Source organism: Mus caroli, unplaced genomic scaffold (genome assembly GCF_978045245.1).
Source record: "Mus caroli unplaced genomic scaffold, Mus_caroli_1 scaffold_12, whole genome shotgun sequence".
NCBI lineage: Eukaryota > Metazoa > Chordata > Mammalia > Rodentia > Muridae > Mus > Mus caroli.
Window position 1 is genome coordinate 57,060,608 of NW_028227267.1, and position 26,892 is coordinate 57,087,499.

Genomic DNA, 26,892 nt, shown 5'->3' on the forward strand with positions numbered 1-26,892 from the left:
CAAAGGCTTTATCTTGTTCATCTAAACTGATTTAAAAAAATCCACAGTAACATTCAGCAATATGAAATCCAGATGTGCCCCGATTTGCCAATGAGCAAAATAGCTGGTTTCTCATCCACTTCATACCAAGCATTCCGACAACAGAGAAACATAAGCTTTAGTCATTCACGCTTTCTGCATTTTAGACTTTGATCTTTAGTTTTAAATAAATGATAGAAATATTATTTCAAAATAAGATCTCTATGCTTTTCTTTTTTCTGTCTATAGCCATGTCTATATTGTAGAAGTTGATTTTTCTGGAGGGAGGAAAGGGAAGAGGGGGAAGTGATATGACTCTATTTTAGTTAAAGTTGTGTAAAAATGTATTTTCTTTGATTTAAACTTTCCCTTTACTTATCTTATTGTCTCTGTGTGCATGCGTCTGAGCATGAGTGTAATGGTGTGCACACAGATCAGAGGACAACTTAGGGTCAGTTCTCTCCCACTGGATGAGTCCTAGAGAGGAAACTCCGAACTCTGCTCCCAGGCTTGGTGGCAAACACCTTTTCTCGCTGAGCCATCTCATTTGCCCTGGTTCTCTCATAGTTACCACACACACACACACACGCACAAAGTTCTTCAGCAGGGACACCGAGTAGATTCACTAGGCTGTCTGGTGATGGTGGCTAATTCCAGAACATGCTCATTACCAACATAGCCTCTGATCCCAAGTCCTAAGCAGTCACTCGCACTCAGACCTTGACAAGCATTGAGCTGCTTTCTATTGCTATGACACTGACTGCACCATGTGTTTCTGCAGAGATGGAATTGCACAATATTATGTGGTCCTCATGGCTGGCTTCTGTTACTTAACAATATTTTCAAGGTTCATTTACAGTATACATGCATCAGAGTTCAATTTTCTTTTAGATTTATTTATATTTATATGAGTACCCTGTGGCTGTCTTCAAACACACATCAGAAGAGGGCATCAGACCCCATTACAGATGGTTGTAAGCCACCATGTGGTTGTTGGGAATTGAACTCAGGACCTCTGGAAGAGCAGCCAGTGCTCTTAACCTCTGAGCCATCTCTCCAGCCCCCAGGGTTCACTTCTTTTAATGATTGAATAATATCTCACTGAACAGATACACCATAATTGTTTATCCATTCACCTGATAATCTTTGTTTTTAACCCTTGTAGGGTTATTTTGAATAAGGCTGAGCCCTTGCTCTGAGAAAACCCAGAGGAAATTCTCCATCCTATTTAGACAGCCCCAAGAGACACGAGCCAAATCATCTCATGGTACCTTGCAAGCACGTATGGTAATTATGAGTTGGACAAAGAATAAAGTGGTTTACTGGAAGCCTCCCTCCACGGGGCCACATGTGACATCAGACGACCCTTTATTTACTCCCTTAGTCTTCCTGCTTTCTCTGCCTCTACATTTTCCCAGAGTGTGCTTGCTATACACTTGAATGGTAGAGGGCTTTGTGGCCAAGTCTGTGTTCAAATCCTAACACTGCCATTTTCTACCTGTGTCAACACCACACAATAGTAACATTGTGTCCTTATCAATGAAATCAAGAGGTATGGATGGTTAGTAGGATGTTTGTGAGCACCTAGACTCTAGGCTCTAGAGGAACACTGCTCTTGAAGGATCAGCATGTTTCCTGACATATGACATCACTCCATATGGTCACCATGCATTCTCCTCGTCATTTGAAACTGGCATCGTAAGTACTACGTTGTTGGGGGTCTGGAGTTCCATTAAACTCAACTGAAACCACCTCCATAGGAAACACAGATGACCCAGGGAATGAGTTGATTAAGTAGAAACACCTACTAGATCCTGGAACTGATGGAATGGACTACAGGGAATTATTTGCTCTTGGGTCCTCACATCCCCAAAGCCTTGGACATTTAAGAAGCAAAACTAATGGTAGAAACAAAGCAACTTGATCTGAAGGTTGAATCTCCTTTTCTATAAAAGACACAGGCACCATTACAGAGAACTTTACCAAAGTTACGCAGTGACATTACGCAATCCTCTAGAACAATTAGTATAATAACCAATCTTTAAGAATTATTTGAATGGAAATGATAAAGCCGTGACTAATAAAGTGCTTCCAGAGAAAGTTCTTTGACAGGCAAACAAGAGCATTTGAACTCATCTGTCAGTTACAGAGCTAGTTCAGACAAGCTCAGTGAGGGCCACCTGCCAAATCTTTGAGGGAACCCTGATGGTGAACATTTTCATTCAAGGAAGGCAAGCTACAGACTCTGCTACACAGGCTGATCATCACTATTAGCTTGACAGGATGGAGAGCCACCTGGGACATGTACTTCCTGGCATGTCTAGGAGGGCGCCTCCAGAGAGGGTAACCCGAGGTGGAGACACCCACTCTGAATGTGGCCATGGCATTCCACAGGTTGAGGTCTTGGACTTAACAAGAAGAGGAGGAGGGATGAGAAGCAGAATCCATCAGTCTGTGTCCTGGGAGCAGACACAACTAACCAGTGTCTCATGCCCTGGTCACCATGCCTTCCCCCACACCACTGGACATGGGCTTCCTGTCTCCATGTCTTTTTGTTGTTGTTGTTTTTTTTTTTTCGAGACAGGGTTTCTCTGTATAGTCCTGGCTGTCCTGGAACTCACTTTGTAGACCAGGCTGGCCTCGAACTCACAAATCCACCTTGCCTCTGCCTCCCAAGTGCTGGGATTAAAGGTGTGCACCACTACTGCCCAGCTTTTTTTTTTTTTTTTGTCTCCATGTCTTTCCCACTGTGACAAACATGGGCTTTCAGTTTCTGTGCCCATGCCTTTCTACTCTGATAGATACAGCCTTTTCCACTTTGGGTTACTTTTGCCAGGTATTTTGCTGTAGCAACAAGAAAGTGACCAATGTACTTCCTTTCTTTGGAACACATCTCCAGAGAATTTGGTGTAAACAGTAGCACTGCACCTGGGTACAGTTTCTGTATGAGATTCCTGACTTCCCCATACTGTAGAGATGTCCTTAATAAACAGACCAAATAGGAGAGACTTTCCTCCTCTAGTTTCACTGAGGCCGTGACTCGTACAGTTTGGCCTAATGTCTATGTCATAGTGAACTACAACCTAACCTGGTGTGTAGAAAGACTGCAACCTACTCTCGCATCAAGTGCTGAGTCACAGCCAAAAACAACAGATTACAGGTCAAACAGTGCTCAAATAAGAGATACAAGCTAGCATCCAGCAGGCTGTCTTTATATAGATTTGTCAGAGGTTTGCCTTTTAATGGTTTAGATTGGTTAACTGTAAATAAGTAGAAATATAAACATCAAGCAAAGACAAGAGTCTTTAAATCACATGCAGATTGCGACGAAAGGACAGGGGATCAGGGTTGATGGGTGTGAGCCTGGAAGAAGGCATCGAATGGAGAAATCTGTATCCCTCAATCCAGTGTCTGTCCAGGTCTACTTCAGTGTTCAAATGTGCAAAGGTGTGGCAGTAAAATGGAGTGTATGACAATTCTCCTGGTGGGCAAGTTAATTAGGTCACAAATAGGGACTGATGATAGCTAGCCAAGCAGCTCTGATCCGATGGGTTAGTGTCCAGAGAGGAACTCTTGCACTTGGGAAGGAGAGGGGAAAACACACAGAGGAAAGTTCTGGACATTTCCCCAGCCCACAGAAGCATGTGTAACTGCAGAGATAGCTAACGCATGAGAATCACATCCAACAGGGAGGACAGCTTACCCGCCCCCTCCCTGCCTCACCTTCCCTTCCTCCTCGACTTAACTTTTCAGTTTTAGCTGGAGAGAATCGAGCTGCCAATCAAGGCTAGGTACATTTTGGTAATCAAAAGAGTTGTTGAGAGTAAGGTGAGAGAGGCTCAAGTCTCCTTGAGGACATTAGGCTAGGGTTTATGCACTAGGAGGTCCTGCGGAGAGGGTCCACCACATGGTCTTTATGGTAGTGCCCTTTGATGCATCGTCTTTCAAATGACCAAAGCTTTTAATGGCCAAGTCACCCAGTCATTTGACAGACAGCTGACCCTTCCCTTGTGCCCAGTGGCCTTGACTAGGGAGTTGTCAATCATGCAGCCACTTGTTTGACCCTTGGTGATGGGACAATAGCTTGAACACTTCCTGGATGTCTTGAGGAAACCGTACTAGCTGCAGAAACCCTTGCAGTCGTGGCTGCTAGCAGCTGAAGCCATGTCGCTGCTCAGGAAGCCATGATGACTCCAGAGAGACTCAATGACCCCATTCATCTTTTAGCTAATCTTGGGTCCAAGACAGAGAACTTCCCTAATGGCTCAGCCAAAAGTTTACTTGAAGTACCTCCAAGGCCTAAGATTGGTGGAATTAGAAAGGTATGCACCAGTACGTTGTGCCTTCGGCCTGTACATTGATTCTCGTTTTTTTTTTCGTTTTTTGTTTTTTTTGTTTTTTTTTTGGTTTTTCGAGACAGGGTTTCTCTGTATAGCCCTGGCTGTCCTGGAACTCACTTTGTAGACCAGGCTGGCCTCGAACTCAGAAATCCGCCTGCCTCCGCCTCCCGAGTGCTGGGATTAAAGGCGTGCGCCACCACGCCCGGCTGTACATTGATTCTCAGTCTGGAAGCTTCTCTTCTGTGAATGACTATACCCTGGTGCGTTAGTCACAGTTCTGTTGTTGTGAAGAGGCACCGTGACCAAGGCAACTCTTACAAAAGGAAGTGTTTAAATGGGGGATACTGCTTACAGATTTGGAGCTTAGTCCCTGATCATCCTGGTGGGGAGGGAGGGTGGCAGCAGGCAGGTATGGTGCTGGAGAAGTAGCTGAGAAGTTTACATCCTGATCTGCAGGCAGCAGGGAGGGAGACAGAGAGACAGGCCTGGCTGGGGAAACCTCAAAGCCCACCCTCAGTGACATTCATCCTCCAATCATGTCACACCTACTCTAACAAGGCCACACCTCCTAACCCTTCTAATCCTATCAAACAGTTCCCCTCCCTGGTGACTAAGCATTCAAATATATAAGCCTATGAGGGTAGCATTCTTATTCAAAACACCACACCTGGTGTTGTGACCTTGACCTCAATACAATTCTAATTGAAATGCAGTCTTTCATTTGCTTATGTTTGTTTATAGCTGTTTGAGTGAAAGAGCTAATTTCAAGAAGAGCCAACTCTGGGATTCAATCCCAGCAAAGACAGCACTGGTAATGAGTGTGCGTCAGCACTGAAGGAGCTCCAGAGAGAAGTCTGATGAAAACTGGAGAGCTGAGGCTGTGGGAGGCAACCAGCTGTGAAGACCAGATGATGAGAGCCTCAGGCTTTGATCACAGGAAGAGTTGGAGAGAAGCGAGGGAGCCTATAGCATTAACTTGGTACGGACACTACAAGCCCAGGGCAATAAGCCTCTGACCTGGTTTTGGAAGCTTGGAACAGTAAACTTGTGGTCGCAGGTCACAAAGCTGTAAGCCTCTGGGATTTCCAGCCCAGAGTCACTCTCACCTGAGCACCCAGAATTTAAGTTATCTGGCTTTTAAAGCTGGGACCTATAAGGCTCCAGTTCTCAGGGCCTCGTGTTGTAGGCCATGGTGGGGTCTGCAAGCCCAACCCATGAGCTTCTGATGTGGTGTGCTCCAGACTGCTAATACTGAGGGACTGATCCTGGCTCACTGTTTCCACCTGAATAGGGCAAACAGACCTACAGCCAACTGTGTGCAACAATGTATTTGTCAAAAATCTAGGGGTGTGTGGTTAAGTAGAAATGTAGATGTTTCTAGTTATCTCCAGCGTGGATAGCTGTGCTTTCTGACTTGTATTATTAATATTTCGGGTTATTAAAACTGATTTTCAAGCCCGGTGTGGTGGCGCATGCCTTTAATCCCAGCACTTGGGAAGCAGAGGCAGGCGGATTTTTGAGTTCAAGGCCAGCCTGGTCTACAGAGTGAGTTCCAGGACAGCCAGGACTACACAGAGAAACCTTGTCTCAAAAAAACAAACAAACAAAAACCAAACCAACCAACCAAACAAACAAAACCCTGATTTTCAAAGATCAGTCTATACTTGGTGAGTACAGACATGGTCTATCCAACCAAGACCATAGTTTACCATGCAACCCTTTCCCCTGGCCCCCAACTGTATAGCTGGCTCTCATGGCAGGCTTTAACAGTCTCCGGGCAGCCAATCTCCTCTCTGAGACAGCAGCACCCTGACGGCTCCTCACCAGAACAGGAGTGGATTCTGCTAGTGTAAACACCACCCACACCATAAAGTCAGCTGGCAGGGCAAGGCAACTTTATCCTTTTTTCTAAGCCAAAAATAATAAAAAATGAAGACAGTCTTATTGTTTATTACGACTGTAATAGTAAGTAGTTTACATTTCAATTGCTAGGGGAAAAAAAGATTGTTTTTAAAGCATACTCCTTAAATCAAATGACTAAATCTGAAGGAGTCTCCTTCATTCTCTCCTGCCCCTTGCCTTGGTTCCAGCTTAACCCTCTCTTCCCTCAAGTGCGTGGTCACAAACTCCTGCGTGACCTGACCCAGTGTTCAGGCCACTGCTCTCTAGGCTAAGGCAGCTACACGAACCCGTTTGGTTCATATTGAACTTTACCCGGCTCAGAAGCCACCTGGGAAATAGAAAGTATGGCCTTTGAGGTCCATAATCTTAATGGTCTGCTCCTCACAATGGTGGCCAAGGTAGGTCTTCAGAAGGGCAGAGGAGAAGGAACTGGCATGAATGTCCTTCCCCATGAGAACAGTGACCGGCCACTCAAAAGCACGGGTCCAGGCTATCAGGTTACAAATCACCACTGGCTCTACTGTCAGGAGTTAGTAGTAAGAGTTCCAAGTTTCCTTCAAACTTGACTGTGGATTTATTAGCAGAAAATGTTGGAGGTTTCTACCTAGGGAACAGACAGACTCTAAGTGCACTGCTAAGGGGCTGAGCTTAGGGCTCTTGCTTCTCCTTGAGTGAACAAAAGAAAGTTTTAGATGGACAAGATAGAGGCCACGTTCTCTACTCTTCCGCATGTGTGCATCGTACAGTCCATATGCACAGATAACAAGAGAAAGCTAGAGGGAACCAGTAGCCGGGGAAGGGCAGGGCAGGCATATGGCCAAAGGTTAGTATTATTGACAGGGACTGAGGTGATGTGAAATGTATTCAGCTGGCAGTGTCCAGACCACTTGGCAGGTCATAAGAGAGTGAGATGAGACCCTGAAGTGTATACATGAGGCAAAGACGCATAGCCACAGGAGAGACTCAAGGTAGGGTGTGGTACTCCCAGAAGACTGAAGCTTGGGAAACTACAGAGTCCACTTACTTTCCTCATTTCTATTTGCTTATAGATCATTCGGCCTAGGGATATATTTCCCATCAGGCTAAAACAGATCAAATATTATCATACATGTCTTTGAGGAGAAAGGAAAGAATGAAAGGCAGTCAGGGGAGCTAACTACTGAAGGAGAGTTGCTGGCAGGGCAGGGAGGTTTTCAGGCTCTAAGTGAAGACTGCAGCCACTGAGGAGGTCCGAGGAGACTGTCCTGTTCCTTCAGGAAGTCTGTTCCTAAGGATAGCTCTTTCTTTTAAATTCCTCTTTAGCACTTGTTGGATGCTGGTTGGCACTTTAATTAGCATAAATACTATAATTAACACTGAAAAGAAATCACAAGGCACCAAACAGCAGCTGATCATCTGCAGCATTTCGTTGCAAACACAATAAAGCTAAAAGAATTTTTCCTGCTTTCAAGGGTGTTTTGTTCTTTTTATTACCCCACCCACCTAAAAGTCCCCCCCCCCCACACACACACCGTGTTTATTTGCCCGGAGAAACAATGAGGTCTTTAAACTCTGCACCAAGAAACAGAAAAGACACCATAAAAGAGAAACACATTACGATGGCTTTGAACATCTGTGGCGAGGGACAGGAAGCTCAAATAGGACCTCAAAGGGACAGAAGCTGGACTGCCATCTGGGAACTGAAACAAGGGAAACCCGGGGCCAGGCCCTGCCCTCCCAACTCTAAGTGTTCCAGCTCTCCTTAACCCCTGGAGTGCCACACACCACCAGTGCCCTTGGAAAGCAGGACCCAGCCAGGGAAAAGGCCATATGGAAACAGACATAGAGACAAGGAAGCCAGCACAATCTTCCTGGGCTCTCATATGAGTGAGGTGGGCAATAAGAAAGAAGTAAACTGCACAGCTGGACACTTAAATTCTTTATTTCCTCCCTGAGAATAAGTGTTTGTCCATAGTTTAAAACTCCTGACCGGGCCTAAAGAAAAAGAAAAATCCAAACTTATATAACCAGTGTCTCCCACCGCCTCCCGCTCTGGCAGAGCTAAGACTAACTCATCTACATTTTAAAACCAACAGGACATAGGTGAAAGCAGAGGGGTTTGCTATAGGTTGGAAAGAGGGCACTTTTCTTGAGTCTTAGGACATGAAAGGAACTTGAAAATTAAACCCATGTTTTGTTATCACCTGTGGTTTCTAACATCTCCATCTGGTACATGAAAAAACAGAGGAACAAAAAAAAATTAATAAAATAAATGGTCTATTAGGTGCTATGGCCAGGACCCAAAATCAAGACTTCTTCACAATGAGCACGGAATGTGGTCATCTGAGAAAGACATCCAACAGGGACTGCTCTGCATCCATCTTAGGATGAACAAATGATGTGGAAAGACAGCCTGCAGGAGAGATGACAAAGGACTTCCCAGGGTGTATTGTTAGGCATCGGATACCTTTATCCCTAGAGCCTAAACCACAGAAAACATGATGATGTAACATCACACAGTATGATGTGAACCCCCTTAGCCTCTTTCCAGTGTGTGGTTTCTCCTGAGTTGGATGGTCAACTTTAATTGTCAACCTGACAACGTCTAGAATCACCTGAGAAGGGAGTCAGAATGAGGACTGTCTAGGTTAGGCTGCCCTGTGGCAGTCTTGGGAGGGTTTTTCTTAACTGGGTTAATTAATAGAGGTGGGAAGACTCTGCTTGTACGTGGGCTGTGTTATTTCATGGGTTGGCCCCTGGATGGAAATGGAGCCGGTGTGCTGCGCGTAGACAGGCAGACACCCATTGCTCTCTGCTCTTGACTGTGGATGTAATATGACTGTTTCAAGAGTCTTGGGACATGAAATGAATTTGAAAATTCAACCCATGTTTTGTTGAAATGCCTGAGACTAGGGAGATATTTCTCATTCAAGCCCACACACAGGAAACAAAACACCTAATTTAGAAAAAAAGTATATCAATCAAATGTTGTTGTTTTTTGCTCCCATTGATATGGGGGGTGCTGGGTGCTGGGGAGGTAGTTAGCCCTTAGTGTCCTTGGGGATCTGCTTCAGGACATATATTGTCTTCTGAATTCCAAAATCCATGATGGTCAAGTCTCTTCTAACAAAACAGGTAACATTCCATAGAATCACACCGGGACCGTAAAGCATCTTCTACATGACTTGTGATGCCCAATATGGCGTGAGGGCCGGTGGAGAGCTATACAGTGATATGAGCAGAAGGAGATGTCTGTACAGAAACATAGCTTCAGAGGGTTTTTGACGCCCTGATTGGTTAAATTTACAAATGTGAAATCCACAGATAAGGAGGGCTTGCTATATTAGTAAGATTATTATGTTCTTAGAGTAAAACTAGCAATTAAATCAGCCAAACGGCACTTATTTAAGTTAAATTAATTAAATTGCATTAATTAAATTAATCACCAGTTCTTGAGAAATGAGCAGAAAGCCTGTTCCTCAAATGCAGTTACTGCACCAGCTGGGGCATTTTCTGCTTAATTAGGATTCTAGGTCCCTGCTTCCTCCCTTGTTTCCAGTGTCAGTTCTCAACAGCCACCTTTGCAGTAGCTAACATTGCCTGCTCACAGGAGGCTCCTCACTGCTCTGACCAAGCTCCTAATCTTCGCACCCCTTGCACTGAGACCGGGCCTCTCCTGAGCAGCTGGGTCTCTGTTCTCAGGACTCCTCATTTGGGCCTTCTTCCACACTTGACTGTCTTGATAAACCACTTCCATCCTGGCATTCTGAAGGGGTTTCTTAATATGCACCCCCTACACATTTTAAAGAGCAGTTGACCTTAAAGAGAGCCAGAGTCCTGTCACCTGTCACTGGTAAGCTGATCCCGGGCTATTCATTTTGTGGGGGTGTTTAGAGATACCTGCCAATCCTCAGATGCTGCCCATCGGTTTTTTGTTTATTTTGAGACAAGGCCTGCCTGTCTTCCTCCCAACACCAGGATTCCAAGAACACTCAGCCATACTGGGCCATTTACACGAAGGTTCTAGGGTTGAACTTAGGCCCTCCAGTCTGCCAGGCAAGTTGCCTTAGCAACTGAGCTATCTTTCTACCTCAGGAGTTTACAGTCATCTGAACAAAAATTCATGCCAACATCTTTCAGACATCTGGATGAAAATGAGACCTGACTGGGACATGGGGATAAATGCACGTGCAAACTTTAAATAGCAGACAAAGAAAGTTAATGATGTGGAGGCTGCTCACAAACGAAGCTCCGCAGGCTCAGTCCCCTTTGGGATGATGTGACGGAAAGGGCTCTGTACCTGGCTTGGGAAGTGGCTGTAGCTTTGTATGCATAGCTGCTAAAGCCACTGAGTAATGCTACTTAGATTGGCAATCCTCTCATGAGAAATTATGTTTCAGTAAAATTGAAAATCTACAGCCAACAGATACAAATTTACATCCTTTTAAAATTACAAGTGAGTACCAAGGAGAGATGTTTTTTGAATATGTATTTAAGGGAGTGGCTAAGTGAATCACAGTAAGGTTAAAGCCTGTCTTGGGAACTCCTAAGTTACTTTCTCTGAGATGATCAAGGTAAACAGAGCAGTAGGGACAACCTTTTAAAGACTCAGCGGGAGACATCAGCTGAATTAATTTCAACTTGAAATTCAACTTCCAGCTTCTACTTTTGAGGAGGAGGGGCTGGGCCTGTGTGCTTCAGGGTTTCCTGAGTGCTGCACTCTTAGGCAGATGCTGCCAGGCCTGGGCCAGCCGCTCTAGCGCTCTAATACTGGTACTTTTTGGCCTGTGGGGTATTTTGGCCTACTATTTTTTTCGGCAGTGACTCAATTCCACTGTTGACTGTTCTCTCGCTGTGTTAATTACAGAATCTGAAGTGCTCCTGCATCTGTACTGAACATGTACAGGCCTCTTCCCTTGTCATTATTCCCAAAATAGCACAGTTCAGCCATGCAGGTTGATTCAAATCTGGAGTTGAATTAAATTCCATGGCAGATGTCTTATATGAAAACTGAACTGTTTGGTACAAGAGACTTGAGCATCCAAGGTCACTGGCCTCTAAGGCTGGCAGTCTCACCCTAGAATCAGTTCCCCAGGGGACACCAAGGCATGACTGTGCATTTATTTTTTACACTGTTGGGAATAGAACTTGGTCCTCATGCACGCTAGGCAGTCACACCGTGCTTTATAATTTCTTAGTCTTGGTATCTGGGAGTTCACTTGAGATGCAGTTTGGAGCTTGGCAGTTCTATGCTGTCAGGTAGATCCCTACTGAAACCCCTTTCTTCTTCCGCATGAGTAGGAGCTGAAGAGCAGGCTGAGAAATACCAGTAAGGATCTGGCCCCTTCTTGAATTCAAGAGGGACTTGCTATGCTACACTGTCCTGTTATTTTCTTCATTCAATAATGAAAACAAAATTTCTTAGGCTAAGCCCCCTCCTCAGGGAGTCGACTTATAAATAGTTGGACACCAAGTTTAACGGCCACCTAACCTGGTCCCAACTAGGATTCGAATGGTCTCCAGCACATAACAACCACACCCTGAGAACAAACACTCTCTGAATGAAAGGTTGACTGACTCTAAGTCCCAACTAGATGGCCCGGTGAATCTGTGACTGCACTGAATTCTCCAGCAATGGCTTCGCTCCTCCATTCCCTGCCACTCATTTCTTCCCAGTGTTTCCTGGGCACTCACCAATCACAGATCCACTTGTAAAAAAACTCCACAGCTTATCAATGGGACCTGATAGGTCTCACTTATTATTTTTAAAATAAGCTGTACTTAATCTAAAATCCATTCAATGTAGTGCTATCCTTTGATCGGATACAGCTTATTTTTCCATGAGTAAATATTTAAGCCAGCTCATAGGTTTAAAGGTCTAGGAAAGAGCAGGGAATGAAGCTGAGAAGGAGGGCGTGGGAAGAAGGGTGTGCTGGGGACTGGGTAGGAACTGATCCTCTGTTTTTCAGAAGGACGGTCCTTTTCACCAAAAGCAGACAGTCAAAAACCCACAAGAGCAGCTCCAGGCTCAGGGGATGGTGCGATCTAGGCAAAACACCTACATTTCTGCTCTTCTTTCCACAGAAGACGTTGATGGCTTGTATTGAGAAATTTCTATTGGGAGAAAAGAATGGCTACAGAACACGTGCGTTTAGAATACCCTTAGAAGAATTTCTGAATCCTACTGCTGATGAAACCACAGCCAAAGAACCGTTTAGGGGCACGAGTCTGAGACAACTGGACAAGCACACAGAGCAACTGCGTGGAGTTCTCTAGAGAGGCCAGGACATGTGGACTGAATGCAACAGTCCCTGACTTCCCTTGAAATGATATATCGTGAGGGGTGTCAATTACCTAGTCCCCAAGTATGACCAAGATAAAACCAAAACCCAAACCCCCCAAAAACAAAACAAAAACCCACCAGACAAAGGAAGGCATAATGACTGACATTTGTTGTTCCGGCCTGGGGAGGCTGCAGAAGGACTGGCATGCCGTCCTGGCCAGTCTAGGCCAGAGTGAGATTCGCACTAAGAACAAAATAAAACAGAAGGAAGAAGAAGGCTCCCTCAGATGTCATTTGATAGCCTCCCCACCCTTTGGAGCTTCCGGAAAAACAAGAACTCTAATTACCATACTCAACCACATTAGACAAAATGTGGGGTCAGCCAGTCATCAGGATGACTAGACCTGTTTGCATTGCACTAAAGGTCACCAAGTGAGACTGAGCTACGGGTCCCTGTGGCTGCTCTGGGGCCAAGATCCCCACTTGATGCAGGCTCGCTCTGTGATGGCCTGCCCTGCCTTCGGGTTGCATCTGGTTCTCCAGCTCTCTTGCCTCCGGAGCTTTCTCTCTCACAGTTTGGCGATTCTTACAGCAAAAGATAAGTTCAGAGCCAGGCAGTGGTGGCGCACGCCAGCACTTGGGAGGCAGAGGCAGCCGAATTTCTGAGTTCGAGGCCAGCCTGATCTACAGAGTGAGTTCCAGGACAGCCAGGACTACACAGAGAAACTCTGTCCCAAAAAAACGAAGAAAGAGAAGGAGGAGGAGAAGTTTGCAGCAGGGGTGATAGCCACGGGGCTGGAATCTCAGTGGTGTAGAGGCTCGGTCAGCAGGTTGTCAAGTTCAAGGCTAGTTTGAGCTATATTGGGAGACCATGTCTCAAAGTTCTAAGACTTGGGAACATAGCTCAGCAGTATGGCACTTACCTGCCATGGGCAAGGTCCTGGGTGCCATCTTTAGCATGGAAAAGAAAAGCAGATATCAAGGGAGACCTTTGAAAAGTGTCCTCTGCACAAAGGTTCTACTAGTGGGGACCGGGCAGGTTATGTTTGTTTGTTAAGCAGCCTTTGAGATGAGAACTACTTTGATTTATTTTTCAATAAAATAGTGGAATCACATTAATAGGGACAGGAAGTCAGGCAAGAAGAAGCTCACCGACTGTGGCACCTTAAACCGCCCAGTGAAGAGGAAGAAGTGGAGTCTCTGCTTAGATCAGGACAGGAGGCTGACTCTCCGGGGCTGGACTGCCTCTGCTCTGTTCTTTTGATCTTCTCCTCCTATTTTCCCTATCTTGCAGGTTCTGGTTAGCAGGAGAGAGCTAATTTCAGACATCTCTGTGAGCAGCTTTCTCTGTGGGATGCTGAAGGTATTTGTTGACACACACAGCCATTCTCCGCCGTCCTCCACACGAGGCTCATAAGCAGCCTCCTTTCTAGCAGGGACCTGGCTAGACACCAGTGAGTCTCGGTCTAGAGACCAGAGACAACTTCACAACTCCCAGTAAGCTAAGCCCGTTATTAGTGCATACTGGCTTTGTGGATCATGATGCAGGGGTTCCAGTAAGTGACCTGGAAACTCTGGCCTCTAGCAAACTCATCAAAAGACTACATCAGAATCAACACCAAAAGCCCCATACATATGCCAGGTACACAGGGCAAGTGTGGAGGACCTTGCAGTATAGATAGGCATCCTCCCTGCACCCACACACTGCTATAGTGTGGAGCGCCTTGCACTGTGGGCATCTCTCCTGCATCCGCACTGTGCCCCACCCCTCCTTTTTTGAATCAGATATGTATATTCAGTCACACCTGCATACATCTGTGTGTGTTGAAGATCAGAGGTCAGTGCTCTCGGTCACTTTCTATCATATTCTTTGAGACAAGGTCTCTCACTGAAATTGGAGTTGGAGCCCATGGATTGCTAGACTAGGTGGTATGTGCCCCAAACCCTGGCCCCCAACACAGAGCTGTGTTGTGGCTACACTTATAGCACCATGCCCAGAATTTATGTAGGTGCTGTGGATTTGAACTCCGGTCCTCATGCTTGCATAGCTGGTGCTCTACCTGCTGAGCCACCCCAGCTCCCTTTCCAAGTACTTTGGAGAGCTGCTGCCTTATAGGGAATCAGGCACGATCCAACCAGTGTGGTGGTCAGTGCAGGCAGGGGTTCCAAGAACACTAGTAAAATTAGTGTGGCCTGGGAATAGCTTTGTGCGTGAGGAAATGCCCAATGGGAGATGGAGGAGATTCGGGACATCAGAGAACAAATCTCTCCACAGCTTACATGTGCCCAGCTACTCGGGAGGCTGGGACAGAGAATCACTTGAGATGGGTTCAAGACTAGCTTGGACATCATAGTGAGATTGCAGCCAGAATAAGAGGTGGCCTGAAAGTGCAGCTTGGTGGGCAGCACTGCCTAGCATCCTGAGGCTTGGAGCCAGCACTATGACATAAATTCATAAATAAACATTGTCTAAATAGATACTTCTTTCTTTACAGGGTAAGCTTATGGCCCTGCCGCCGCAAAGTGATTTAAACACAGGAAAGAAGTACTCCCGTCCCCTGTTGCCATAGTTACTTTTCTGTTGCTGTGATAAAACACCCTCCCTGCTAGAAAGCATCTTAAAGAAGGGTCTATTTCGCTCCAGAGCTTGAGGGTACGGTCCACGATGGTGGCAGACATAGGGTGGCAGGAGCTTGAGACAGCAGAGGTCACGCTAGGCACATGGTCAGGTGAACGATGGTGCTCACTCTATATTCCCAGTTCAGTTGACTACATCAAGAACATTCCCCACAGGCATGTCCAGAGTCTAACCTAAGGGAAATAATCCCTCACAAGTGTGCCTAGAACAACAGTTCCCAACCCATGGGTTGCACCAGGAAACACATATTTCCAGTGGTCTTAAGGACTGAGACACGACTCCGTAGCAAAATTAGTTATTAAGTACAATGGAAATAAATAACGATTGGTGGTTCCCAAATATAAAACACTGACATAACTCCCATCTTCTCTTTGACTCTGTTTTATCCCCTGGTCAACAGGAATAATAATAATAATACCTAGGTGGTGATAGGTTTGGGATATAACTAAGCAAATGAGTGCCCAGTATGTCGCTGTAAGCCCCAGATACAACTCAGGACCTCCATGCCTGTTCTGGTCTGCCTTGCTCAGGCTAGAATTTCACCTGCTTTCTGTCCCATTACCTCTCCTGCCGTGACCATGCAGTTAGGGATACGGTAGTTCAGGAGTTGGCTTCTCCTGGGACAGTGCCTGCATATACCTATCTCTGTGGCAGGTGCCCAGCAAAGGACAATACAAAAGGGCAGTCTACTCTTTGATAGCTGAGGAGCCGTCAGTTCAGCTAGTCTTTTGCCTTTCCCATGCCCAGTCCCCACCAGATGCATGCTGAGGTCACCCATAACAAAGTGAAAGTGAGGCTTCTATCTACCCATGGCCCCTCTGCCAAGTCACCAATAGCAGTTATTGGTGGTAGTGATTGGCTGATCTTGGAACATACTGCTGACAGTGACTGTAGACAAAAGAAAGGCACTTTAGGTAAAATTCCCAACTGCAGGATTTGTTCTGACTGTCTCAAATGTGCACCCACTTGGGACAGTAAGGAGAGAGAGAAGAAAACACCGAGACATTTTAGAGCTAACCCCTGCCTTGGGTCTGATGAAAAATGAGGAATTTTGTGGGATTTTTCTTGAATACTGCTTATTCGATTTGGAATGCTGCTGTGGCTGGAATACGTGGTTTAGAAGTGATTCAAAGAGGCTTTCACCACAGTATGACTGTGTTTAACCTAGATGTTTGCTTTGTTCTCGAGGGCTCTGCACAACAGGCCACGTGACTCTAAAGTCATACCTATGAGATAAAGCTATGCGTGTGGGAGAAAGGAAAGCAGGAGGTGGGTTGGCCTGCAGTGTTGGCAGTTATGCATGGCTCGGGGCTCAAAAAGTAGATCCCAGGTCCTCATATTGATGTGTAGTGAGCCACACTGTTAAACAGTGGGATTATTTTCAAATCACTTGGAAGAACTTAAAAGGCTTCCTTATATCATGAATTAAGGTCATTTCAAAATTAACTTTAAAAGGACATTTGAACTTATTGCACATTTATGTTTGCTTAAGGGGGAAAAATAGAGGGAAACACTGGTAGTCCCCTAAAGGAGACATTTCTGTACTGGGGCTTTCTAAAACCCATCTAGCAAACCATAGCAATTCAAGGTTCTTCCCAGTTGCTTTGCTATCTGTATGGGTTTTCTAAAGAGAGCTGTGAGGGCTCCCAATAGGGTAGGTGATTGTGCTGTGCCTGTCTGTCCCTTTGCCTGTCTGTCCCTTTGCCCACTTCAGATATGGCTTTTCCTACTTATCATTCACGAGCTTTGCTGAGCAGAGTGTTGCTGAGCAGCCTGCCACAGAAGCTCTTGGACTGAGCGTCTCTGCTAGCCATGTTGCCCTTACTATGCATAGGTGAGCCGGAAGCCTTGCTGTCATGGAGAGATTCATACACCACACCCTTCTACGTTCCTGTGTGGCCCAAAATGCCAGGACTTGTTTTGGGTTTTGTTGTCATTGTTTTGAGACAAGACAATTACTCTATAACCCAGGTTTGCCTCAAACTCATCCTCCTGCCTCTGCCTCCTGAGAGCTGAGACTATAGCTGAGTCCCCGTGCCTGAGGCAATACTAAGACTTTCCCTCTCTCAACACAGTGTTCAGCAATCCATTCTTTGAAAGAAAGCAAAACCAAATTTAAAAGCAAATGAACTGTCTATCTTTGGAAATGGAACACCAGTGTGAGTCCCCATTTTGTTTTGAAGAAAAAGAACAGGAAGAGGGAGGGGGAAGGAGAGGGAGAGGGGGAGGGGGGAAAGGGAGAGAGAGAGGAGGAGAGGGAGGGGGAGGGGGAAGGGAGAGGAGGAGGAGGAGGAGGAGGAGGAGGAGGAGAAGGAGAAGGAGGAGGAGGAGGAGGAGGAGGAGGAGAAAAAGAAGAAGAAGAAGAAGAAGAAGAAGAAGAAGAAGAAGAAGAAGAAGAAGAAGAAGAAGAAGAAGAAGAAGAAGAAGAAGAAGAAGAAGAAGAAGAAAAGAGTGCCTCTGGGACCCTCCTCTTGTCTAGTACCCAGGTCCTGGGACCACAGCTCCTTCTCTGAGCCAGGAAGTCCCAGCTGAGCCTGTTCCCTATGCACCCTGGGACAAACCTTACTGCTTGAGGCACCTTGAAGGAGCCTACTTCCCAGATGCAGCCTTGGGAGGCTCAAGGGCACAGGAACCCCCAAGGGGCCTGAAGAAGAGGCTCTTTGTGGATAAATTGAAGAGCCCCGAGGAGAAACACAAACATGAGGCGCCAGGATCACTTCCCCCAAAGACTTCCAGATCTCCTTTGAGGGGATTAAACTCTGGACTGCTTCCTGAAGAAGGTGCCAAAGACAGCAGAAACCTCTTTGACAGAGATGCAGCTCACCGAGACCCCAGGCTCTCTCCATCTGTGACAGGAAAAGCCCTCAGCTGGCCCACTGCACTTCTGACTTCACAACTGTCTTGCTTTACTTCCTAGAAAGCTTGACACATGGAGGCATGTATAGTTCTATAAGTTAAACTAATTGTCTTTTCCAGGTTGTATGACCAAAGGCTTTGTAAGACATGAGCGCTGCACACGAGTCCTGTGTCCGAAGGCCCTTTCATGCCATCTAGCTTAGCTAGCTAGAACCCTAATGGCAAAACATTCCAAAGCCTCAGACTTTTGATTGCATTAAATCAAACCCAGCACATCAGGCGTGTGGGGGAGGGGAGGGCCACAGTACTTCCCAGCTCTAACCTGGTCTGTACTGATGGCATTTGTTTAATAACAGATCAGCTTGCCTCCTAAAAATAAAGGGCAAGCAGGATCAGGTCCTTGGGTTTTAATTGGTGGGAGGATGTTTCTGATGTAAATGCATAAAGAAGACCCCATAGGTATCTCCTATATAGATTTGTAGAGTGTTGTTAAACAATGACGCAAGTAAGAAAGGCCAGATTAAACAGTGCAGCTTTGGCTTTGTTTGCTTGTTTTTTTTTTTGTTACAGAAAGACGGAAGAGGGCAGATGCCATGGATCAGAGTCTATCCTGCAAGCCCTGTTGGTCAGCAGAGCCTGCCTCACCCTTCGCTGACTGATCCCTTGCCTGGGTGGTTGTCAGCCAGCTTTTCTTAGCATTAAGACAGTGAGCAGTCACCGTGCAGGCCGAGAATACAATCAATGCCCTTGTTCCCAAGGGGGAAAAGTAATGGTCAAAAGACTACTGTTAACACCAAGACTCATGTGTCTCCCGTGCCGCTGCCCCAGCCCCGAGGAGTGCGAAGAGTCTTCTCTCCTCACGGACTTGACAGGTGAGAGGATCAGAAGAATTAGTGAGCAGGGAATCTAACGGATACGTTATGGAGAAGGGGGGCATCCCCGGAGGAACTGGAGAAAGTGTCTACCCCTGTGTGATCCTATCAAGGGCAGAGAAAGGGAATCCCCAGAGTGTGTGAGCGTTAGTCCCCGGACAGCCCAGTGAACCCTGGTCTCCTGCACTGAGCATCTAAGATGAAGGGTGTGAACAAACAGGACTCAGTAGTGCAACCCCTGTTTCCCTTGGGCATGCAGATCAAAGGTGACTGTTGACAGAGGCACACAATAAAAGGCTTTCTAGACACAGGTTTTTTGTTTTTGTTTTTGTTCTTTTTGCTTTTTTTTTTTTTAAAGGTCTGCTGCCACTTGGCACATAACTCACAGTGTGGTTCGTAGGGAGGAGGTGGGTCTCCACAGGGTACACACTCCATGTCTTGAAAACCAACCAGTTTGGTCTTCCGGTAAAATCTAGAGGAACAAGGAGAGAGTCTTGGTTAGCGGCGTCACCTAAGTTCACTGTGGCAGCCAAGCGTCAGGTCAAGGGTCACCGGCAGCCTCCAGAACCAGTTCCGGGTGAAGTAAGAAGCAGCCAAAGGCTGAAGGTGGTTAACCCTACACAGATCCAGTTCCTTACATAAAACTTCCAGGTTCCTCTCTGTGATGGGTGGGATGCTGGAGAGGGAATATGAAGCCAGTGGGCTCTGCAATTCTGTAGTAATCTCAACCACAAACACCCTCTTAAATAAAGTACTAGCTTTAGCATTTGAAATTTAGGGGCCCCAAACACAGCATATATATTTTCATGTTACATACAAAATAGTAACTGTGGTTGTTTCTAGACAGTGGAAACTCAAGTCATTCAAGACTCTGTTTAAATAAAAAAATTAATATTTAAATTTATTTAAAGGAAAACATAAAGCATCAACTACATAGGTAAAGAATAGCATCAAATTTAAAATTATTATGACCACGCTACTGCTCCGTAAATTAATTACAGGGACAAACTTAAAATCATTACTTTGAAAGTGGTGTTACAACCAGGAAAAAAGCCAGGCGTGGTGGCGCATGCCTTTGATCCCAGCACTCGGGAGGCAGAGGCAGGCTGATTTCTGAGTTCGAGGCCAGCCTGGTCTACAAAGTGAGTTCCAGGATAGCCAGAGCTATACAGAGAAACCCTGTCTCGAAAAACCAACCAACCAACTAAAAAAAAAAAAAAAAAAAACAAAAAAAAACAAAACAACCAGGAAAAAAAGTACAACATTGGTTCTCCACAGAGCATTATTCAGAATTAAACCAGGCTCCCTGCAATTAAAATGGGCTTTAAGGGCTTAAACTCCTAAATAATCGAGTGAATGCAAATCGATATGGAAATGTATTGTTTTTACTTGGAAAGTAGGGAAAAGGTTAGTGTAGGCACATAAATACACAGAGGGTTTGGGGGAGGCGTGGGGAGGAGGCTGGGGGGTTGGGGGGACAGAGGAAGAATAGACTGTGACAGACAAGAAAGAGGCCCTGGTACCATCCCTAGAACCAAATAAAAGCAAAACTGCTGGAGAGTGAGAGAAAAAAAAAAAACTTTAAGGTTTACTAAGCTGTATTCATCTACACACAACCTGTCTTAATTCTCGAGTTTCTGAATCCTAATCCTCATATTTTGGGGAGGGGCTTTTAAAGTTTTAACTAATGTCTTCCGTCACGACCGCCTGATGGGCGATTTAGTGATTATCTTGAGCATTAGAGTCTGACCTTAAACTCACTGTGTATTGTGAGCACGTTGGTAGTTCTGGAAGCTTTATAGCTGTTTGGAAAAGGTCTTAGCTGAGCTTGCTGTGTGCCGGCAGCAGGTCTGTGAACCGGGGAGGATTGAGGCCAGCCAGAGCAATACGGGGGAGACAACCTCAAAACAAAACAGGCCCCAAAACGCTTAGACCCTTTGCCCAAGCTACAGCAGCAAAACTGTGGCCGACTGAGCAAGCTCTAGATGTTTCTGCCTACGGGCAGCACTGGCAGCCCCCCCCCACCCTCCCACCCCCCCCACCCCCGTCCCTCTGTGAACTGTGCCCACGCCGCCCTAGATCTGGTGTTTCTACTCAGTATTTAGTGGTCATTCAAACATGGCAGGACTTCTTCACCTCCGGCCTCACAGGGCACTGGCCTTGGGAAACATGATCTATTTTAATAAATTATTTTGGTAGCTGGATTTTTGTTTACTTACCAGGGAAAACAGAGCCATCAAAACTGTCTTGCCACAGGGGAATTTCTCATTTTTTAGAATGTTATTTAATTTCGAAATTAATATTTCTGTTTTTTAAAGTAGTTTTAGAATATGAATTTTTGTGCTTTTAGTGCTTTAAAAATATTGGATATTACTTTTTCGTTTGCTTTTTCTCTTACACAAAAAGTTTTCTGTATTAAGACAACTCTTATAGATTTTTGTCAATATTTAATTAAATTATATTTGGTAATTTTCTGGGTGGAAGTATAAAAATATCGATATATTACAGTATTTATTTTTGTAGACAGGTTTTCTCTGTGTAGCCCTGGCTGTCTCGGAACTTGCTCTGTAGACCAGGCTGGCCTCGAACTCAGAGATCCACCTGTCTCTGCTTCCCAGGACTAAAGGTGTGAGCCATGATGCTCATATGTAAATATATTCCAATATTTATTACATTAACATATTACAATGTTTAACAGGACACATTTAAATAAGAAGTCTCCCTTCACTATTGTTTGTCTTTGTTTAGGGACAGGATGCCAGTAGGTGTCCTGACTGGCCTCAGGCTACGCTCCTCTTTCTATCCCACAAGGTCTGAGGTGAAAGGTGTGCCCTTTTCAGGTGTGCAGTTGGGAGACACAGCCCTAGACCTCCTCAGCTCGCCAGGCTGAGGCTCCGGGCCTGTTAGCCCCTACTGTATACTCAGCAGCTCCTTAGTTGCCCTTCTGTTCCTGTAACCGTTACCAAGCCACGTATGCCATCTGAACAGCAGCTTTGGCACTGTCTGCTTGTGATCCTCATTTTGGAGATTGTGAATGGTGCTGTAATGGACACAAGCGTATACATATAGCTAAAGGACGCCTTTAAGTTGTTTCAGGTGCACATCAGAGGAGGATTGTTGATTACGAGGTAGTTCTCTTAGTCTCTGAAGGACTGCTGCTCTGCTTCCCCAGTGGCCACACAGCCCCACTCCCCGCCACCCGGCCACCCGCCCCGCTGCCGACCCCCTCCCGGCAGTACACAGCAGCCAGATTTTGCCTCTCCCCCAAATCCGTATTTTCCTTAGTTCTTCCAGTTTGTGTTTGGTAGTAGCCATTCTAATAAGTGTGAAGTGAGAGATCACTGTGATTTGATTGTCAGCTTCCTGAAGACGAATGACGTGAACGTCTCCTTGTAAGCTTGTCTGCTATGGAGCAGATCTTCTTTGTAGCAATGTTATTTGAGTATCTTCCCCAGTCTTTAATCGAGTTAGTTGATATTTGTTGTTGAGTCATAAAAGTTCTTTACACACAGACACAGACACAGACACACACACACACACACACACACACACACACACACATTAACCCTTTATCAGACAGTTGTAACTAGCAAACATTGCAAAAAAAAAAGTTGATTTTTTTTTTAACTTTCGTGTCCATGTGTGGATGTGTATGAAGAAGGGAGACCGGAAGTCAAGCTTAAGTGTAGTTCTTTGGGTTTCTTTCACCTTGTTTTTTTGGAGAAAGGGTCCTTCACTGGGCAATTAGGTTGGGCTGACTTACCAGTGAATCTCAGGATCTACCTCCCGAGCACTAGGATTACAAACCACTCCTCCTGGCTTTTCCTACACAGGTTCTGGGGCTCAAACCCAGGGTCTTATACTTACAAGTCAAGGACTTTACCAAGGGAGGTATCTCTCCAGCCCCTGACGTGTTGCTGTTTTCTCTCATTCCAAAGGCATCTGCTAACCATTGATGTGTGATGGTTGGGTGCTGGCTCTGTCCTGTTGCCCAGTATGTATGGATTGGGTGCTGGCTCTGTCCTGTTGCTCAGGATGTGTATGGATTGGGTGCTGGCTCTGTCCTGTTGCTCAGGATGTGTATGGATTGGGTGCTGGCTCTGTCCTGTTGCCCAGGATGTGTATGGATTGGGTGCTGGCTCTGTCTTGTTGCCCAGGATATGTATGGATTGGGTGCTAGCTCTGTCTTGTTGCTCAGAAGATCTTGAGTTTGATGTATCATTGTCGATGTTGGTGCCTGTGCCTTGGTGTCACATCCAGAAACTTTCTCCAAGTCCAGTGTCACAAAGTTTTTTCTTGTATTTCTGTAGCATTAGGTCTTACTCTTAGATCTTCACACCAATTTGAGGTTGATTTTGTACAGAGGGTAAGATAGGAGCTCTTTTTTCTTTTTTTTTTTCTTTCTTTTATTTTTTTTGGCTTTTCGAGACAGGGTTTCTCTGTATAGCTCTGGCTGTCCTGGAACTCACTTTGTAGACCAGGCTGGCCTCGAACTCAGAAATCCGCCTGCCTCTGCCTCCCGAGTGGTGGGATTAAAGGCGTGCGCCACCACGCCCGGCAGTTCTTTTTTCTTTTTTTCTTTTTGATTTTTTTTTATTAGGTACTTTCTTCATTCACATCTCCAGTGCTATCCCCAAAGTCCCACACACACACACCCCACTCCCACTTCCCGGCCCTGGGAAGTGACCAATGGGCTATCTCTTTGATAGGAGCTCTTCTATTGCTTCTGTGTAGATATCCCATTTCTGCAATTCTATCTCCAGTGGAAGGAAGCATTACAGATCACCAAGCATAGATGCAAGGGCTCATCTCCAGGCTCCACTTTGTATTCTTTTGGCCCCTTCATCTGTCTTTGCACCACAGTATCAGATATTACACGAACAAGCTATAGTCAAACCGAAGTAGAAGATTGACCAAGCACTGAATGTAGCTGGGATATGATCTAATTTATCGAGTTTTAGATTTGTTCCCATTAGAAGTGGCAGAGCTTCTTACTGCATTACCCATTATCCATTTGAGGTCAAAGGTGAGCCCCGGGTATTGCTCCTATCACCTCGTGTTTTGTTTTTGTTTTTTGTTTTTTGTTTTTGTTTTTGTTTGTTTTTTTTTTTTTTTGAGACAGTTTCTCTCACTAGCCTGGAGTTCATCACATGGGGCTACACTGGGCTAGGACTGCACAAACACACATACACACACAAACACGCACAAACACGCACACACACACCCCAGGGTTGGCCTTTTGACTATGGGTTCTATGGATTCTTGTCTGCCCAGCCATTACCCCAAGATAATTATACACAGTTTTTATCTCTGAGCCCTATGTCTGTCTGTCTGTCTGTCTGTCTGTCTGTCTGTCTGTCTCTTCTCTCCCTGTGTCTCTCTCTGTCTCTCTCTGTCTCTCTGTCTCTCTCTCTCTCTCTCTCTCTCTCTCTCTCTCTCTCTCTCTCTCTCTCTAGTTTGTTTAAAGTACCATAGTTTCGGACATAGAAACAATTACAACTGCATTTCCTGTCCAAGTGAGGTAGAAAACAGGTTTTCCAAATGAAACAAAATGAAAAGGAACACAGACAATCATTGTACAGAGTGTCTGGTTTAACTGGCTGCAGGGGCTCCATAGCAAGTCTGCCCCAGGCTTTCACACACATAATATAAAAAGACAAAAGAAAGTCACACTGGACGTTGCTTGCTCACTGTGTGATGAACACTGGCATGTAAATACATCTTACAGACGCAAAAGTCACTGACGGTGGTTATGAGAAGACAGTTTTTAGTGAATTCAATCCAAGCTAGGCTGGTTAGCCTGATGAACGCTGTTTTAAAATGCCGTTCTAAGAAAGCCTGTGGTAGACCTCTGCAACCCACCATCGAGAGCTCTTCTGCTACACAGAGCTACAGCACAGTGGCTCTGGTTTTACAGTGTGCTGGCTTGTGGCCTGTGAGCCACAGTCAAGCTAAGTCTCAACTTTGCCATGCACAAGATGGTGGGTGGACACAAAAATACCTTGGTGACAGCTTTGTTCAGGCCATCAATCCAGGCTCAAGCCAGTCAGCCAGCCCAGGGTGTACCTTGCTCAACAGTCCATGGCCATGACTGCACAATGCCAGTGACAAGATGAAGCATTAACAGAAGAGCCCAAACCTCATCAACAGTGTCACTCACTGTCACCTCACTGTATGGACAAGATAAAGATCTGGGTAACAGGAGAGAGGACAGGGAGTCTGCAAGCTAGTTCAGATAGCTCTCTCCAGTGCTAGAGGCCACTGGGAAGCTTGAGGGTAGAATGGCCTGGGACAAAGAATGGGCAGATGACTTGAGTTATTTTCTGTGAAACTTCCTGGTTCAACAGGCACCTACTCAAGCAGAAGGCTCAGTGCTGGGAGAATCCCTGCCCCTCTACTCCCCAGCTGGGTGACTATAGGCATCAGTCACCACTCTAAGGACCAGTTTCCTTCTTTGTAAAGAATGCACAATGCTCCTTCTGACTTAGCAGCCTGGTTTTGGTGACAGTACAGTCCACATAAATACCTTCTTAGAGGAAGTACTCATTAAGTGGCTTGGCCACCAGAAGCATTGAAAAGCTAGAGAGGCCAGGTTTTGCTTTGCAGAACTGGATTCCAGTTTCCCACAGAAGAGAAACGGTGGACCGTGTGAGGCCCACTGGCACTCTGATACCGACTCCTCTAGTTTGGTTTCTATTGCTGTAATAAACACCTTGACCAAAAGTCTCTTGGGGAGGATAGAGTTTATTTGAGCTTACACATACAGTCCATCACTGAGGGAAGCCAAGGCAGGAGACACTCAAGGCAGGAACCTGGAGGCAGCAGCAGAGGCAATGGAGGAGTGTTGCTTACTGGGTTGCACAGTGTCTGAAAACACACACACACACATACACACCACCTGCCCAGGGGTCATAACCCCCACAGTAGGCTGGGCCCTCAAACATCAGCGATTAGTAAATAAAATGCCCGACAGACCTGCCTACAGGCCAATCTAATAGAGGCATTTTCTCAAGTAAGATTCCTCTTCCCAAATAACACTCTAGTTTGTGTCACACTGACACAAAACAAACAAACCCCCAAACCAGGCCACAGCCATCTGAAGCCTTGCGGGGTACAAGGTCCCCAGTGGGTAATCCTGTCTCATATTTATTCAGTGTTTACTTGGCACTGGGCACTCTCCTAGGAACGTTTAACTGCAGGATGTTAAGACTCTCAAATGACAGCTTGTGAGTTACTGGGAAAAAGTCAGTGAGCACACCCGGAAGTCACTTAGCTGGTGAGCATCAAAGACAGCAATTGACACACACAAGTGAGCACACGCAGACACACACCACACATGCGCGCACACATGCACACACATTTACACACATCACATAGGTACACACATATACAGATACCACACATGCACATACACACACTACACATGCACCCACACCCACACACCCCCACACACACACACCCCCCCCCACACACACACACAGAGGACATGTTGCATGAGCATTGCTAGTGTACTGCTTCCTGGAGGCCACACCTACAGTGGCCATCTAACCTCCTCTTGCCATGGCTGAGTGTGTGTGTGTGTATGGTGTGTATGTGCATGGGTAGCATGTATGGGGTGGGGTGTGAGTGCATGAGTGTGTGTACATGTTTGTGCATGTGCACAGCACACCCCAGTGAGGTTCTTGGTAAAAGCCCAGGAGGCTGCTTTGAAAAACCAAGTCCCCAGGTCATGCCTTCCAGCCAGTCTCTCAGGTGCTGCTGCCTCCCTAGATTTGCAACCGGGGGCCTCAGTTTAGCCCCATTCCCCAGATGAGACAAGACACGCACAGACATGCTTCCACCACAGAACTGTAGATCACAGGCAATAGAGGCATGCCAGGGGGTCCAGGCATGTTCTTCAATTTAGGCTCGCATAAAATTAAAACTCTGTGAATAGCTGGGCATGGTGGTGCATGCCTGCCATCCAGTCTGGAGAGAGAGGCAGGAGAATGGAGAGTTCAAAGT

The 26,892-nt window shown here is 45.9% G+C and overlaps 1 protein-coding gene across 2 annotated transcripts in view; it reads right to left on the reverse strand.

Annotated features, from left to right (window-relative positions):
- Tnfrsf19 (TNF receptor superfamily member 19) overlaps positions 1-26,892 on the reverse strand; it is an 89,223-nt gene that overhangs the window by 14,304 nt on the left and 48,027 nt on the right. For both annotated transcript variants that reach the window (XM_021181855.2, XM_021181854.2), the window contains exon 5: positions 19,275-19,360. In XM_021181855.2, coding sequence (XP_021037514.1) covers positions 19,275-19,360 — 86 coding nt within the window. The remainder of the gene's footprint in view (positions 1-19,274; positions 19,361-26,892) is intronic.